Genomic DNA, 16,847 nt, shown 5'->3' with positions numbered 1-16,847 from the left:
CAGTGGCGTAATTATTTTTAGAGAGTGTAAGATAGAGATTTTTGGATCATGCGCCAGACCACACCTTATGTCGCTAATTGCCACACCCCAGGGCGCAAGGTTTAATAAAGTGGAGCGCATGGTGAAAAATTCCTCACTTTATTGAGTGTAAGATAAGAATAAGCCTTGCGCCTCGCTTTGCACCACCTCGTGCCAGGTGCATGATAGGGCCCTATAGCTTTCGTCTCTAGGAAAATTAACGTATTCATTCAAGTATCAATTGATCAATTGAAAACGTGAATTACATCTATCTAATATACCAAAAAATCTGGTTCAGAAGAGGAAATAACAATAAACAGGACCCTCAGTGACCCTCAATTGGAAGGAGAACGGGGATCTTTTGGCTGTGTCTCTGAGTTTACTGCTTTGGTGGTGTTTAATGAGTAACCCAAAGCAGAAAAAGTGAGAGGGCGTGGAGCATAACGTGAAGAAATGGTAAACCACAGTCAGAAATGTGCAACAGTTAGGATACACATGGTCGGTCTCACAAGATACTGAACGTGTTCTCAACGTACTGAACGCATTTTATCTAGTCACAGAACGAGTTAAGATTTGGATTTTGAGAGCAGCGATGTCCTAATGCAGTAAGTGATTACAAGTGATGACTTTATATGATTTTGATTAGTCTTTTCTTAATTTAGACACAAAAAAGAAAAAAAAAAACAACGTTCAGTTCAGTGAGTATGCTTGCTGGACTAGACTAGTTTCTCAAAATGTGTACTGTATGTTGTTCAGATTCAGATTATCAGGAAATGGAAACATAAGACCATTTGTGTTTTACTATTTTACTAGAATGAAGATGGACTCGATACGGGTTCACATGTCCATAACCACTTGGTTATGGATCACCAGCCTTCATATGTGCTCAGGTACTTGAAAGGTTTATAAGAAGTCTGAAAATACTGTCATCTGGCTATTGTCTACACTGGCATTTGACATCTGTTTTATTTATAATTGCTATGCCTTCCTCTATCAGTCTATTAAAAGTGTGTTAGTTTTTTTCCTGAAGTAATTGCACTTAATTCCAATAATAGAATACAGTCTTGTATACATTCTGAGCATAGATACAGGCATGACAAGATGACTGCCAATTGAAAAAAAAATCCAAATTGACCGTTATAGTTAGGATTTCTTAAGTTAAGATAAGATAGGTGGTCTGAGATAAGATAGGACACAGCCATGAGTTTAGGAATTGCTTCAGTAATAGGAAGATAGGATGTTTAACAATCTAAGTTAAGGACAGTTAGGATATTTTTCTGTAATGAGGCCCCTGATTCTTTTGTCAGGTTCACCAAACCTGAGTTACTGGGGGAGGAAGGTGAGTTTAATGGGACAGCCGTGCTACTGGCAGCTGAGTGACCGTTGTGTGGTGCCCGAACTCAAGGAACTGAGCGTTTGCATAACCTTCCAGCGGGACCTCGGCACGTCCGACTGGACTGCATTTGACTACAAGCAGCGTGGCAAGCTAAGTGTGGAGCTGGGTCTAACGGGCAGCAGAAAGCAGCTAAAGGTCTGGCTCTTTGGAAAGGAGAACACGGTGGACCTGGTGGAGGACCTTGCACTTCACCAGTGGCACACCATCTGCCTGACCTGGTCAGCCACAGCCAAGAAGCTGCAGGTGTATCTCAATGACAGCAGCCTGAAAGAAATCCACATCAACGGATCTCAACTGGCTGGCTGCGGCATGCTGACTCTGGGGGTGTCGCACAACGTGCTGGGGGGCGTCATGAACTACGAGACAGGGAAGGAGCTGATGGGGAGCGCCACGCTCTTCCGTATGTGGAGCCGAGTGCTGGCTGGCACGGAGCTGGCTGCCCTGCGGTGTGTGGAGGGCGACGTGGTGAGATGGAGCCAGCGGGACTGGAGCAAGTCTGCCAGCTACTGCCAGGCTGAGCCGGACTCCAACCTCATATGCGGTAAAGAAAAAACTTTTTCACTAAATGTTGCCATGTCAACCAGCCCTATAACATTTAAATATGATATGATTTATTTTACTCCAGACCATAGAAAAATGGATGTGTAGCCTACTAAACATACCACAGAGCTACCAGTACAGAACTAATAGTCTGGTGAATCATGCAGATGGAATGAAACAAATCTAACTGTAGTTAACTGACTGGCCTCATTAAAATCCAGGGAGAGAAAAAGAGGCTTTTATGGAAAATGACATGGACACTAAATTAGTCCCTGCACTTTAGCATGTTCAATGTTTCAAAACAACTTCACAGTTGTCTGCACAATATGCTTCACAGTATGCCTCAGTATGCCTTGAATCTCAGTGATTATTTCAGTGTTTGTTTATATCATATTCTCCAGTGTGATACATGACCTGAGAACAATAAACACACCAACATATTGTTATGAATGAACTAATATTATGAAACATATGAAAACTCTCAGAATGGCAGAAGTATGAGATTGCAATGATTGTTTCCATCGAATCAAAGCTGCAAGAAAAAGAAAAGCTGAAGATCATTTTGCAGAATTGGGTAAGTGAGATGACAAAGTCATCATCTAATATTTGATCAGTCATGGTTATTATTTGCAGTTGTCATTAATTCATGGTTGTGTATGTATTGACTCCTTGATGCAGTTTAAGGATACATTCCACTCTAACATCTCAGTTCATGGCATATTCATCTCATCTTCACGGTACTGAAAGCATACAATTTTCATTCATGGTCATATTGCTGTTCATACCAATTTATAATGAAATATAGAGGCACACATGTATATTTATTACACACATCCCATGTAATGCCAAACCAGTAATTATATCTTTTGTAGATCACAAGTTATATCTTTTGACCTTATTTGTGTTTCAAATAGGCAACAACTGGACTTGGAACTTGGAGAACAACTGGAGGTGCAGGTTATTATTGAGCTTCCATTTCATATTCCACAACGAATAAAAACAATGTTACCTTGATAGCATTAAGTCACTCACACAGCATGATAAGGGAAATGATCAAAGATGACCAGCAGTCAACAGCAAATGTGAACACTGTTAAAAAAGAAAAAAAAAGAAAAGCTTTATGTATATCATAATATCAGAGAATATGGGGCATGCAAATTGTTCTGCTTTCATTTGTTTACATGGGAAAGCAAAGCCTTTGCAAATGACTTGCGACTATTATTACCTCTGAAACATGTATTTATTTATTTTTTCTGCAGGGAAGCAGAGTATCATCCAATGGAACCACTGCACAAAGGTTCAATTTCAAAAGACAAAAAAAAATCTGTTTTCAAACACAAACCCAATGTGTACTGTTGTGATGAAATGGTGTATATATTATGGAAGCTATATTCCAGCTTTGTTCATGTGTAGGTATGACTGCTTGGTCCATGTGGAGGTCACACCTAAGAAAGATGTGTGGGCAGTCCAAGAGGAGATCCAGAGGTGTCTCTCACCTCCATATCACCATGCCGATGGGGTTGTGAAGGCCATTCCTGGGTCCTTAACTGTTATTTCTGTTGGTAAGCTTAAAGCTTATATTTAAGGCTGACATCAGTTTCTAATGTAGACTGAAAGCAACCTTTAGATTGGAGTGCTCACACATTAGTCCTGGCCTTCAATGATAGTTTCCAGCGTAACCATAGACCTTGAATAGTTGGCTGGTAGTTTTATAGCTGAGTGTTCGTTTTCTTTACTTGTCTATCTAGAGGAATTGTCCAATAATACTGAAAGTCCTCTACACACCACTGGTCCCCCAGCTCTGTCTACTGCCTCTACCACAGGTAAGTGTCCAGCCCTATTCAAATAAAATGCTACATATTCAGAGAACATGGAAATGACAAATGGAAATCCTACCTCAGTTGAGTAGGCGCTCTGGGTCCATGAAAAAAACAATGTCTCAATGTTGCATTAAGGGGCCGTCTACACGATGCTGTTTTTTTTTTTAAACCGGTGAATTTTTGTTATCGGTTACAACTTGCATGTACACGACGCCGGCAGTTTAGGAGACTGTAACCAATAGTTTTTGTAACCGTGTTCCGAGGTGGGAATTTTTCTTTGCATCTTTTATATCCACTATGCTAAGTAACGGGATCAACACAACAATGGGTTATCTCAACCCAGAATAATGGGTTGTTTATTTAACCCAGCATATGGGTTGAAATTGAAACATTGTTTAATTACATTTACATAATGATCATTCTCTGATAGTGTTTGGTTTATATTTTTAACCCAGCCTGTTGGGTTACATGTTTAACCAGCGGCTGGGTTGACTGAAGAGACAACTGGATTATTTCACTCAACAAATCCACTGGTTCACTTTTAAAAAAAGCTTTGCTTGTACAAACTAAAGTTATTTATTTAGCCTACTTACTGGAAAGTCTGATTACCTTCTGATAACAGCTTTTAATTTACGGCCTAATAAAGATAATCTTGAAAATGCAGTGAAATAAATCAGTTCAACAAAATTATTAATTGACAGTTTTTTTTTACTAAAGTAATGTTATATACTTTTCCACCATAAAGAAAGGCAGATTCCACTGTCAGTTTGGGGGGTAAGGTTCAGACCTGTAAATCAAAGAAAAAAGGCCTGAATTAATCACTGTTTTTTTTTTTTTTTTTTTTAGTCAGGAATAGCAAGAGAGGCTTATGGAACTTCAGACTCCCATGAGTGATAATCAGCTAATGATGAGGACAAACATTTAAAATCCATCAGGAGACATAATGTTAGTACAATGCACTCTGAAACCATGACCACCACCTAACATTGTGGAGATATCATTGAAGTTAAAATGCTTTCGATGCTTGAGGGCACCTCTGTCATTGTGATCGACAAACAATAAACTGAATCATGTTGAAAAACTGCATATTATAAAGGCCACAGACATGTAAATATTTACATGTATAAAAGTTATGTAAGGTTTTTAAGATGCAATCTATTCTGAATATGTAATGTGGTTGTGTGGTGAGTGCTCTTAAAGCCTCTGGCTTTTCTTTACTAGTTCAGCTGCCATCATGCACCTCTGTGCTCTCCTCAGTTGCAAAGGAAATTCCTGATCTATGTAACCCTGACTACACAGATGGGTGTAAGTGATCCTTCAGCACGCAACATGGTGTTTTAATTAGGCTACCTCATCAAAATAATGGGTGAAATATTCAACTGATCAACTGAATATCATATTTATTTGAAAAAAATGTGAAATATGAAAAAATGTAAAAAAAAGTTAATGGGAATAATAATTTGATATAATATATTTCTCAAGTTTTCCAGGACACATTTTACAGAGTGATATTGAACGCAAGCATCAACATCACACCCACCAACCCAGAGAACTCCATTCAAAACTGGGTGAGGGAACCAACTGCAAACTTACCATAAATAGAATATGTAATAATATACTGATCAAAAATGTTCACTGATTGGTTATTTGGGTTTCAGCTAAATGTTACATTGAATCCAAATCACATGACGGTATTAAACTTTGTGATGACGCCAGAGTTGCCTATGTAAGTGATCATTTACCATATACTGACCAAAGTTTACACACCTCAGTGAATAAAGCTGACATGTCTATTATCACCATATTTTTTTGTAACAGATCGGAGAAATTCTTAATCCTTCACAGATACACCTGCACATTCCATGTGCAGGCACAATCTCTTAATGTGACAGAGACTAAGAAGCTCATCGTTAGCCTTCTCACAAAACCATACACCACTGGATCTGAGTTTATTGAAGTCCTACCTGGCCACATCAACGTCTCACACATAGGTATGTTAGAGATGTGAAGGAAAGTCAAAACTGCATCATACTCTCCCACAGTTGTTTGCTCTGATGTAGCCCAAAGTTGTTACACTGGCCAGCTAACCTGCAAATTTGTTGTGGACCAGATGGCTGAATAGACAGATTTAGGCTAGAATATGTGTCTAGATAGAACATCTGGACCTCTGTACGGAATTTGTAGTGGAATCTCTGAAGACCCCCAAAAGCAATTTTAGCATCAAATATCAAGACCACAAATGTCTTTGAAGTTAAACTCCAAGGGCAAAATTAGAACCTACTGGATGGTTCATCTGTTCAGGAGTGGCTCCTTTGGTGCTCCCTCCACACCTCACATCCACACACCTCAACATTGACTAACACAGACCAAACACTAGCCAAACAGAGGCAGAACAGACCACCATCACCAAGCACTAGCCAAACAGAGGCAGAACAGACCACCATCACCAAGCACTAGCCAAACAGAGGCAGAACAGACACTTCACCATACTGTCTCCGCCCAATCCCTTCTCTGGCCCTGACACGGCTCTCATTATGTGACCTTCCTGCTGTGCTTGCCCCTGCAGCCCCAGGCTCCTGCCCTGACCATGACCAGCACACCCTGCAGGGCCTGTTTCCCTGGCCCAAGACGGAACCTCAGGAAACGGCCATCGTCCTCTGTGAGAAGAACCAACTAGAAAAAGCTACCAGGTTCTGGTAAGGGACACACAGGGGTGGGGAAAGGGGTTTGTGATATGTGCAAATGAATGAAATCTTCATAGTGTTTGTAGCAGGCAGTGACTACAATATAGTTATAATATAGTATAGATATTATCAAATCAGGTAGAATGATGAGAATTGAACTGGATTGAATGTGGAAAGGGTAAATATTCTCCCTCCTTGCAAACTATTTTGAAAGCAGAGCAAATTGCAGATTGTGGCCTAGGTCTCAGAAAGGGCAGGAATAGTTTGCATCTGGACTGGAGTCTGTTTTAGTATGAATTCGTTTATTTGCACCTTGCCCCTCACTTCATAAGGGAAGTTGTCAGATAGCTGCCTATGACACACAGATAAGATAATGTTGGTGACTCACTTGCCCTTGTTTGGCTTCTCCCAGTCAGGAAATTGGTAAATTCATTATGAAATCTCTAACCAAACTGTAGATATCTAGCCTGGCTAACGCCAAACCTCATCTCATTGAGATGGGGTCTGGGAACTACACATTCATTTTCTTGTATTTGAAACGTGGTTTATGAATGCCAAGAGCCGTTTATTGGGCGCTACGAATGTCTATCAAATGTGTCTGTACATAGCTCATAACCGCTTCGGTGTGTCATCATCGTCTTGCTGTCCCCCCTCCATTCTGTGATTGGCTCCTTCGTTGAGGTGAAAACGAAGTCAATGGAATCCAGACTGCTTAGCAGCGTGAATAAAATTGCGCGCGTAAGGCAGCATGGGAAAACCCAGGCTAGTAGATATCTGCATTTGCACGGCATTATTACTAATCACTCTGTATTTGAAGGCTATATTTTCACACATTCTTTTTAAAGCTGCAGTTGGAAAGTCTGACAGATTGAGGGGACTTAGCCAAAATTTTGAAGGTTTACAACTCTCATGCCCCTCCCCCACTACCACCGAGCACCCTCTCATCGAGTTTGTGCTCGTCAGTGCGCACCAGACTGCACCAGACTGTGATTGACAGTCAGATCTCACACAGCTCTGCTCTGATTGGACCAGAAGAACCGGGAGCTGTGGATTTTTGCAAAACAAATAACAGGCTCTAGGTGGAGGTAGAAGGTTTTTTTTTTCTAAAACTGGCTGATTGATGTTGTTCTGTCAGAGTGTCGGTTTCAGCGAATATGATCAAAAAAATCTTGCCAACTGCAGCTTTAATGATAATATATACTGTGTGTATCTTCACTGAGCCTGTGCATTTCAGTAGCTATCAAGAATAGTCCCTCCTGATAGATAGATAGATAGATAGATGGACAGATAGATAGATATAGATACTTTATTGATCCCCAAGGGGAAATTCAAGTAGACATCACACACAAAATACACATACACAGAATGATAAAATAACAAAGCCACATGACTCATATGGACAGTATAAAGACATTAAATCAAATATCCACATGAATGTACTAAGGGATGTATAAACATGAGTCGCTTGCAGTGACAGGGCAGGGACGGTTGTTCTGTCGGAGTGTCGGTTTCAGTGAATATGATCAAAAAAATCTTGCCAACTGCAGCTTTAATGATAATATATACTGTGTGTATCTTCACTGAGCCTGTGCATTTCAGTAGCTATCAAGAATAGTCCCTCCTGATAGATAGATAGATAGATAGATAGATAGATAAATAGATAGATAGATAGATAGATAGATAGAGATAGACGGACAGATAGATGGACAGATAGATAGATATAGATACTTTATTGATCCCCAAGGGGAAATTCAAGTAGACATCACACACAAAATACACATACACAGAATGATAAAATAACAAATCCACATGACTCATATGGACAGTATAAAGACATGAAATCAAATATCCACATGAATGTACTAAGGGATGTATAAACATGAGTCGCTTGCAGTGACAGGGCAGGGACTGACCCTGTGATTCAGTATGCAGTGGTAAGGTGCTCTATGAGGTGTGTGTCATGGTGGTAGTGCAAATGAGTCCAGTGCAACAGTGCAGGGTTAAAGTCTAGAGACCAGCATTAAATATGGACAATATAAGAGAAAAATGTAAACATAGTAATATAAGGGTGATAGCAGAAGTTCTTCTATAATTCTGCTATAATCCACTTCACTCCATACTGTTGAGAAGATACAGTATGATCTAATTAAGTGTTGAAAACTGTTAAACAATGCACTATGCATCATTAACCTTATCCACAAAGTTTACATTTTATTTCCATATATACATGGTTCTCCGGATGAAACCTGTGTGCTCATGGCATATATGAAGTGTTCTATTTACAAAGAATTACCATGACACCTGTTTCCACTGTGAGTGCTGTATCAACATTCTCCTTCGTAAGCAAGCCTCTTCTGAGTCACTGTGCACACCTTTTATTACAGGACACGGCACACAGTATCTCTCTGTTAATATACCAACCTATAGCTTTATGAATTTACACTAGTTTAGCTGAATGGAAAACATTCATGGAACATATTAATCATCTGTTGCATGGTGTTGCCATATGGTAACAATTAATTAATTTAATTTGTTTCTAATTTAACACAAAACCTATAACTTATAACCTGTACTATTTATTTGTGAAAAATAAAGGTTTAGGTTTATTACATTAGAGGCCAAAGTTCAAGGGTAAATGGGGTGACCGTTCTCTCCTGTCACTGTAAATAGTGTAAAAAGTGGGATGGGGCATCCAAGCCATGCCCAGTGTGTGCCTACAGTATGAAACCTACAAGGGACCCCTAGATCATGTTGACCCTGTGTGTGGGACCCTAGATATGGATGAGGCAGGATGGTATGGTATGGCAGATGTGTGAAGCATATCTGTCTCGTGTGTGTGTGCGGAATGGATTTGCACACTTTAGGGTTCTTTGAGTGTGAGTCATCACTTCAGCAAAGAGGGACTGAACTAAGACTATACACAACATCTATTCAGCAGACGTTTTTATCCACAGGGACTTACAGTACATATGTATTATATAGCAACTCAGGGTGAAGTGCCTTGCTCAAGGGTACAATGGTGGAAGCCAGGAATTGAACCCACAACTTTTCTGGCTACTACATGGTAGCCGAGTTCCTTAACCACTACCCTACCACCACCCAAATAAGATATTGTATCACTTTATAGCATTAGGACTGTATCTAGATGTATCAGAGCATAACTAAGATAGGCTTCATTTAGTTTGTTTCAAAAAGATTCATAATGAAATAAATAAGAAGAAAATATGGATTTTACAGCACTCTCCACAATTAAACATTGTTACTATATGGAAAAATGTACTGCTACCCTCTATAAAAAAAATATTTTTTATTTAAATCATTAGACCAAACAAAACACACCAGAGAGGTATCTCACCCCTTCCCTTCCGTGCCAGTGGAGAGAAACTCCACAGAGGGTTTTAGTTTAGTTTGGGGGACAGGCTGCCCTCACTTTGTTTCCAGTTTCCGGGCTGTCTACAGAGACCATTTTTTTACAGTGTACCCATGAGATGAGCAGCTAGCGGGTGGTGAGGAGATGTTTGCTGAATGTAAAAAAAATATTAGGGGCTTAAAAATCGCTTACAATCGCTGACTGCACCTTTAATGATAACCATGCAATAATGTTCTAATTAAATGAGTAGGGCCACATAGTTTATTGGTCTGTGTGCTGACAATAACTGCCCAAGTAATAATGGCATTGTTCAAACTCAGCTCTGGAACATTGGGCCCAGAGGCTGTAAATGCAGCCGGGCAAATGTGAGTGTACTTGGGTAACACACGGCATTTACCTGCAGAACAGCTTGTTCCCTCGAATGATGATCCACAGACAAAGGTGCACATCATTCACAGTCCATGTCTTGTCTAGTTCAACTCAAAAGCATGATGTAAGTTAAAAAAATATCTTAAAACCAAACCTTATGGAATTGTATCCTTTATGAGTCTGAATAAATATTTGGTCTGAGATAAAACAATGAGTAAATACTAAGAATTCAATACTTGATATTCCCTCAGTAAACTGGATGGCATGACTGATATAGCCATGTGGGAACCTCCAGATCTGAGCTCATGCGAAAGGATTGTGGACGGCATCGCTGACTTGGATAAGGTCAATGTCACAGCAAGTAAGAATAGGGCATGTGTTCATACTTGCCTCTGGCTAATACAAGTTCTTGGATTTGAAAAAAAGTTCAGATTCAATCAGTGTTTTTCATTGTAAAATGTTAAATGTTTTAAGACCAATACTGCAGATGCCTGAGGGATAATGGGAATTGCTCCTGTGTCTTCTGTGTATTTTGATACTTTGTAGTGGATCTATGCAGTTATTACCAATTTAGAAGGTCTAAACATGTAAACAAATCGCTAAAAAGTGCACAGTAATATTATGAACACTACATATTATTCGTCTTCAGTTATAGGGCTAGAAGCATTACTAAAAATTTTACTAAAATTTTTTCAGTGCACCAAAAAGCATATCATCATCAGGCTTTTATGTGTATTCATTTTCATAATCGTTTGGTCCTGTTTTCCTTAGATAATTCCGGTGAGGTAGTGGACTTGATCGGTAGTCTGGTCAGTAACCAAACAAACCTCAGTCATTCTGAGCTGGACACTGTGCTGAACAAACTGGAGGATGTGGTAGCCATCAGCCCAATCTCACCAAATATGGGAGAGAATATCATGGAAATCCTCTCAGACATACTTCATTGCAAAGCCGATCTGGTTTCTTTTACCAACAAGTGAGGCTGCATGACTGTGTGACTGTACTAACCCACAGTTATTGATCCAGATGATTAAATGTCAAATTGAGAATTCAGTAAAAGTGCAGTGAAAGCTAGTTCTGCTTTCAATATAGGTTTCTGCATATTGTTCTGCCATTGCTGTCTATATTCTGTTCCTTACCTCAACTGGAAATCTCTGTTGGCTTCTGGCAGAATCCTTGGAGTCATAGAAAGTGTTGGAGATCAGATGGACTTTAACGGGGAGACTCACAACATGACCGTCCCATCGATGGCCTTGCAGCTTGTCAACGTTAACTCTAGCCAGTTCCGGGGCCTGACATTTGGCGTATCTTCGTTCACGAGTGACAATTCCCCACAGGTGAGAGGAATCAATCCGTAGTGTTGGCTGAAGGTGTGGTATATTTCACACCTGCAGAATGACCACAAAGCCACATGATTCACCTCCAGATTAATGAGCTACAGCTTGAATTTGGAGGGCATCCTCAAAGGCAGTGTGGTGCTGTGTAAACATCCCTCTGAATGACCCTTGCCTTCATAAAGAGTTAACCTGCTGGGGGCACATCAATAAAGCTAGTACACTAGCCCACTGACTCTATATGGCTATTCAGTTTGACCTCAGTGTGAACTCTGAAGGTGCATGAACTTATAACTGTCCATAGATGTTCATACACTAGTTACAGGATTACAAGCTACTAGGAACATTTTGAACTTCAGCTACACTTTTAGAACTCACCACTCACCACGACACTATGACACTTTTTGTATGCCTTTATAAGCAACTACTGTACTTTTGCTATCATATTCAAATTCATTTCGATAGGACATGTTAATGTAAGGGACGGATAAACTTCAAACAGTTGTCATACCTACAAACCATCCTGGCTATGCACTATTAATGTTTGGGTCGGAACATCCCATGAAAATGGACTGTTAGTTCAGTGGACAAATAAATATACTATATCCTTTCAAATGTTTCTAAACAAGCCACCTTTGTGGTTATCTGCATCAGGAAGTTTGCACAGATGATGATTGGCCTCTCTTGTCTGTTGTAGATTTTTGTGAACGAGACGTTTGTGGAGAAGCCTTTCACAGGGGCCGTGGCGTCCATCTCCTTGCCCTCTGTCCTGGAAAACTTCTTCCCTCAGAACAACACCGTCAGGCCCCGCATCCAGTTTCAGTTCTTTGACTCTGGTGGCCTATTCAAGGTGTGGAATTTGTTCTCACAGTTTTCAATTAGTAGTGTTTTGAATGTCTTTGTGAATGAGTTATACAGTGAAAAGTCCCATTTAGTTTATTTGAATAAAAATTTTGATTTTTTTCATTGGCAGAATCCTCATGATAATATGACACTAAACACATATGTGGTGTCAGCCAGTGTCACCAACATTAATGTCAGTAACCTTCACCAACCTACCATCATCACTCTTCGTCATCTTAACAGGGTACAGGTATGTGAGTCAGTATCAAAACTAGGGACATCAGAACAATTTTAGTTATCATAACTGCTTGTTGTAATGATCAGTCTTACACACACATAAACTCACACACACAATTACATGTTTTTATGAACTTCCACATAATAAAAAAGCCATCAGGATTGTGCATATGTTTCTGTGAGGAATGAGGAACCCCATCACCTTCTCCACTTCTGTAACAGGCTCAAGACCAGCGGATGTGTGTCTACTGGGACGTCAGCAAGAGTGGTATATGTTCTCTATTGATTGTTCCTTTTTAGAACTAATATTTACCCACAGAACCATATTTGGATTTATGACTGTCTGGAAAATACATACCGTGCCATACACGTTGCATACGCATGTTGGCGATGCTTGCTAACCTCTGGTGTGGTGTTTACATAGGTGGTGGAGGCTGGGAGAGCCAGGGGTGTGTGATGTGGAACACCGATGACTTCCAGACCACCTGTCAATGTAACCATCTCACCCACTTTGGAGTGTTGCTGGTGAGCTCCACTGGCACTCGGCCTCCTCTCGCACATGTTCATCTCCCACATCCCCCTACTGCCCACCATGAGCACACACACCGGGCCTCACAAAGAGTGATTTCCTGGAGAGTCTTCACTGAACCACCATGTGTACAGTACATACTGCTCCATACACATTCATGTCTTTCTCACAGGATGTATCCAAGGCTCCGATCAGTGAGTTAGATGAGCAGATCCTGGTCATCCTCTCATTTGTAGGCTGTGGCCTGTCCTCCGTCTTCCTGGGTGTGACCCTGCTGACCTACTTGGCCTTTGAGTGAGTGACTCCTCCACATGGACTGACCCGTCCAGTCCTGATCAGACCAGTCTGGCAAAAAACGTTGTGTTCTGAAAAACCTGATCTCTAATCCCAATCTGCTGCCGTAGGAAACTGCGTCAGGATTACCCATCCAAGATTCTGATCAACCTGTGCGTAGCTCTGCTGGGCCTGAACCTGGTCTTCCTGGTGAACTCCTGGCTGGCCTCGTTTGACAGCAGAGGTCTCTGTGTGGGAGTGGCGGCCATCCAGCACTTCTTTGTCTTGGCGTCCTTCACGTGGATGGGGTTAGAAGCCCTCCACATGTACTTTGCCCTGGTGAAAGTCTTCAACGTCTATGTGCCCTCATACATCCTCAAGCTCTGTGCTTTTGGATGGGGTAAGAATGAAAAGATTAATACTGTATAGATGAATTTTAACATATGGGATTGTAACTCATTTAAAGTAGTATTTAGAGTACTTCTGCAATTGTGAAACATAGTGTGGGCCGACTGTTGTGAGTTTTTTAATAGATATTTTGATATCTATTTTGAGAAGGTTTGAATTTGAAATACAATGAACTATTTCAAACTATTTTGTTGGCTTTATGTGTGCAGGATTACCTGCTACGATTATTATTCTGATTCTGGCTATAGACAAGGATATATATGGCAGTGAATGGGATGAAGATTCCCAAAACCCCCTCCAAGACACGTCACCATTGTAAGTAAGACAATTAAGATAGGACAGATCATTCCTTTCAGTAGTACGAAGAGAAGACCTTCATGAATCAGTCAGGATATGTGACATGACATAATGTCTTCCACCAGCTGCTGGGTGCAGAATGACAACGCGTTCTATGTCTCTGTCATGGGCTTCATCATCCTGGTCCTGCTGTGCAACATGTCCGTGTTCGGAGTGGTTCTGATCCAGATCCGTAGGATGCAGGCCAACAAGATCAGCAGCAGCAGCACCAGCGGGCTGGCGCATGACCTGCGCGTCGTCGCTAGCCTCACCTTCCTCCTGGGCCTCACCTGGATCCTGCCCTTCTTCAGCTGGGGGATGGCCGCCATTGTCTTCACATACCTATTCGCCATCCTTAACACCCTCCAGGGTAGGACATCCTGACTTTTTTGGGGAGAGAATTTTCATGTGTACTGGCAGACACTGTTTGTAGACAGGAAGTGCGTGAAAGTGCAGGAAAAATAAAGCCTTTACCCCGATCAAACTGATCCCAGGACTGTTCTAATGAGGTTAATAATGCGTTGACTAGATGTGACTTTTCAACAGGCTTCTTCATATTCATCTTCCACTGTCTGATGAAGGAGAATGTTCAGAAACAGTGGAGGATCCACTTATGCTGCGGGCCCCTCAGACCAAAAGACTACTCTGGTAAGGGAGCGTTGTCTGAATCTGGAGCAGGAGGGTGTTGGCACAGTATGATAACTGAGACGCTTACACACAATTGCAAAACAAATCTGGTCAGCTATTTTGATAATATCTCCAATAAAATGATCTTCCTTTCAGACTGGAGCCGCTCCGTGACAGGTGAGGGCCGTGGGAGGCAGGTGCGTTCTCCATCGGTCAAATCAGAGGACACCAGCTCCATGAGGAAGATCTCGGACACCTCCATTTCAAGTGTCAATCAAATGATTGCCTGACCTGACAAACCCCTCCTCCCAGCCATGTGTTTTGGTAGATGTACTTGAAATGGTGTTTTTAAGTGACTTGTCTAGTTGATGTGAAAATGTCTGAATCAAAGAGCATCTTCAAGTAAAGTAATGTCACTGTTGATGTCTGTGAACTTAACTTTGAGCATTGTGTTGAGCAGTTTCTCATTAGCTACTATAGGCATCAATGCCTATCAGTGTATGTCAGAGTATAGCCATAATATCAGTTTATATTAGAACTGTAAATAAAACCGCCGTGCAGAGTATAATGGTGCCTGTGGATCAAAGCAGTGCTGAATGAGGAAGTTAGTGATCAGGTCCACAGATGCCCTTTTGGGTTCCCCAGTCTGAGAATGACCTTCCCCCCCCCCAGCTCAGTGGCATATCAGGCTCCCTAATGTCCCATCGCAGCATGTCATGTCCCATCAGGTCATGCCTCAGCAGATGTGTGGTGGGCAGACAGTTTCAGAAGATGGACCAGCAACCCAGACTGGTACTCATTTTAGTCCAACCTACTCCAGCTTTATACTGGTACACATTACATGTACTGAGGTGCAATATTGTTGCTGTCAATATATGTCCATACATGTATATGTCATTACTGTATGTGTCATTCAATCTGTATGAAAAAGGTTTTGCATTACAGCAATGAACTGTATCAACATGTCAGAAGTGTCCTTAATGTAAATGTTATTATTCTGATTATTATTCTCTCTCCCTTCTGTTCTCCTCTGGTAATGTGTAAAAATCATCTGATTTATTCATTCAGATTTCATGGCCAAGACTGAGAACAATCTCCACATTACTTAGATTCAATTTCAGTCACCCATTTTTCACACATGCTTGTGGAGATAGAAGAGTTCCATCATGTATTTATAAATAAATGCGAGAATCAATAGACTGCTGGTGAAGTGGATTCTATATGACATGAGTTTCAGATTTTGACAGGAAGTCTGTGGATTGCATACTTTCAGAAAGAGTGAGTATATATTCAAGGTATACACAGCATTTTTACAAAACCTACAAAATGTGAACGTGGTGATGTAATTCTAATCATATTCCATGTAATCTTTTAGTGGCACAGCCTGTTGCACCTAGCACCCATGGGCAGCAGAAATTAATATCATCGCAATATAATCTCCAACTGTAGACAGAGGGCAAAGTGATACAGCAAATAAAGTTGATTAAAAAGCTGTAGACTGATAATATGGTTTACGGAACCTCAAATCTAATCTTGATCACTGCAATTATATTTAATTGTGAGCCATTATAAATATTCAGGAAAGGCTGTTCAGCAAGAGCACATCTGTTATCGTCTGGATTTGGAACAGGCTGAACAAGTTAAGTCATAGTGGCTCATCACAGACCTTTGTGCCATAAAGCTTTATTCTCTTCATTATGTATAGGTTATATAACACACATAATATCATAAGGGGCGTAGGAAGCAGCTGAAGATGAAAAGTTGGCATTGCACATGTTTTGTAGATAGATCTACATTGCTTCTTATGGATTTGGGTTTTTTGAGAGCAGCTCAAAGGGCTGGTCAGTCAGTGGTTAGTTTACTGACCTCCCAACATTGCTTTCCTGCTATCCTCTGTGTCTCAAATAATTCAATGAAACACAAATGACAAAAGGCACCCATTTAACAGCCCCTGCTAAGCATTCTTATGGGTGGTTCTTTGAGGAGGATGTTGTATTAGTGTTGTTTTTTACATACTAGCTCACATATGTGAAACTGGGCAACTATGTAACATTATGTTATGT

General features: G+C 40.8%; 1 protein-coding gene across 6 annotated transcripts; it reads left to right on the top strand.

Moving 5' to 3' along the window:
• The first annotated feature begins 516 nt into the window (after window positions 1-516).
• On the top strand, window positions 517-15,973 carry adgrg4a (adhesion G protein-coupled receptor G4a). Of its 6 annotated transcripts, none has more exons than XM_048230648.1 (27): window positions 517-623; window positions 832-908; window positions 1,326-1,955; window positions 2,440-2,528; window positions 2,633-2,691; window positions 2,869-2,905; window positions 3,214-3,251; window positions 3,368-3,516; window positions 3,703-3,777; window positions 4,996-5,079; window positions 5,257-5,342; window positions 5,433-5,500; window positions 5,593-5,765; window positions 6,341-6,470; window positions 10,449-10,558; window positions 10,969-11,173; window positions 11,369-11,534; window positions 12,229-12,381; window positions 12,505-12,624; window positions 12,834-12,879; window positions 13,036-13,136; window positions 13,313-13,434; window positions 13,545-13,813; window positions 14,031-14,136; window positions 14,244-14,527; window positions 14,704-14,805; window positions 14,941-15,973. In XM_048230648.1, the coding sequence occupies exons 1-27, from the start codon at window positions 619-621 to the stop codon at window positions 15,072-15,074; spliced, it is 3,618 nt and encodes a 1,205-aa protein (XP_048086605.1). In that variant the 5' UTR covers window positions 517-618; the 3' UTR covers window positions 15,075-15,973. The 6 variants fall into 6 exon arrangements, with proteins under 6 accessions (XP_048086605.1, XP_048086608.1, XP_048086606.1 ...); XM_048230651.1 differs by having other exon boundaries at window positions 2,869-2,911; window positions 5,032-5,079; XM_048230649.1 differs by having other exon boundaries at window positions 2,869-2,911; window positions 5,620-5,765.
• The last annotated feature ends 874 nt before the right edge of the window (window positions 15,974-16,847 follow it).

Source organism: Alosa alosa, chromosome 21 (assembly GCF_017589495.1).
Source record: "Alosa alosa isolate M-15738 ecotype Scorff River chromosome 21, AALO_Geno_1.1, whole genome shotgun sequence".
In the NCBI taxonomy this organism is placed as follows: domain Eukaryota; kingdom Metazoa; phylum Chordata; class Actinopteri; order Clupeiformes; family Clupeidae; genus Alosa; species Alosa alosa.
This window is presented reverse-complemented; position numbering and strand designations above follow the sequence as displayed.

What these genes read in the sequence shown, in the direction of transcription:
- adgrg4a (XM_048230647.1), top strand. An exon ending in CCCACTTTGGAGTGTTGCTG is followed by an intron (nt 13,137 to 13,312) that starts GTGAGCTCCACT and finishes TCTTTCTCACAG; the next exon opens with GATGTATCCAAGGCTCCGAT. An exon ending in CTCCAAGACACGTCACCATT is followed by an intron (nt 14,137 to 14,243) that starts GTAAGTAAGACA and finishes GTCTTCCACCAG; the next exon opens with CTGCTGGGTGCAGAATGACA.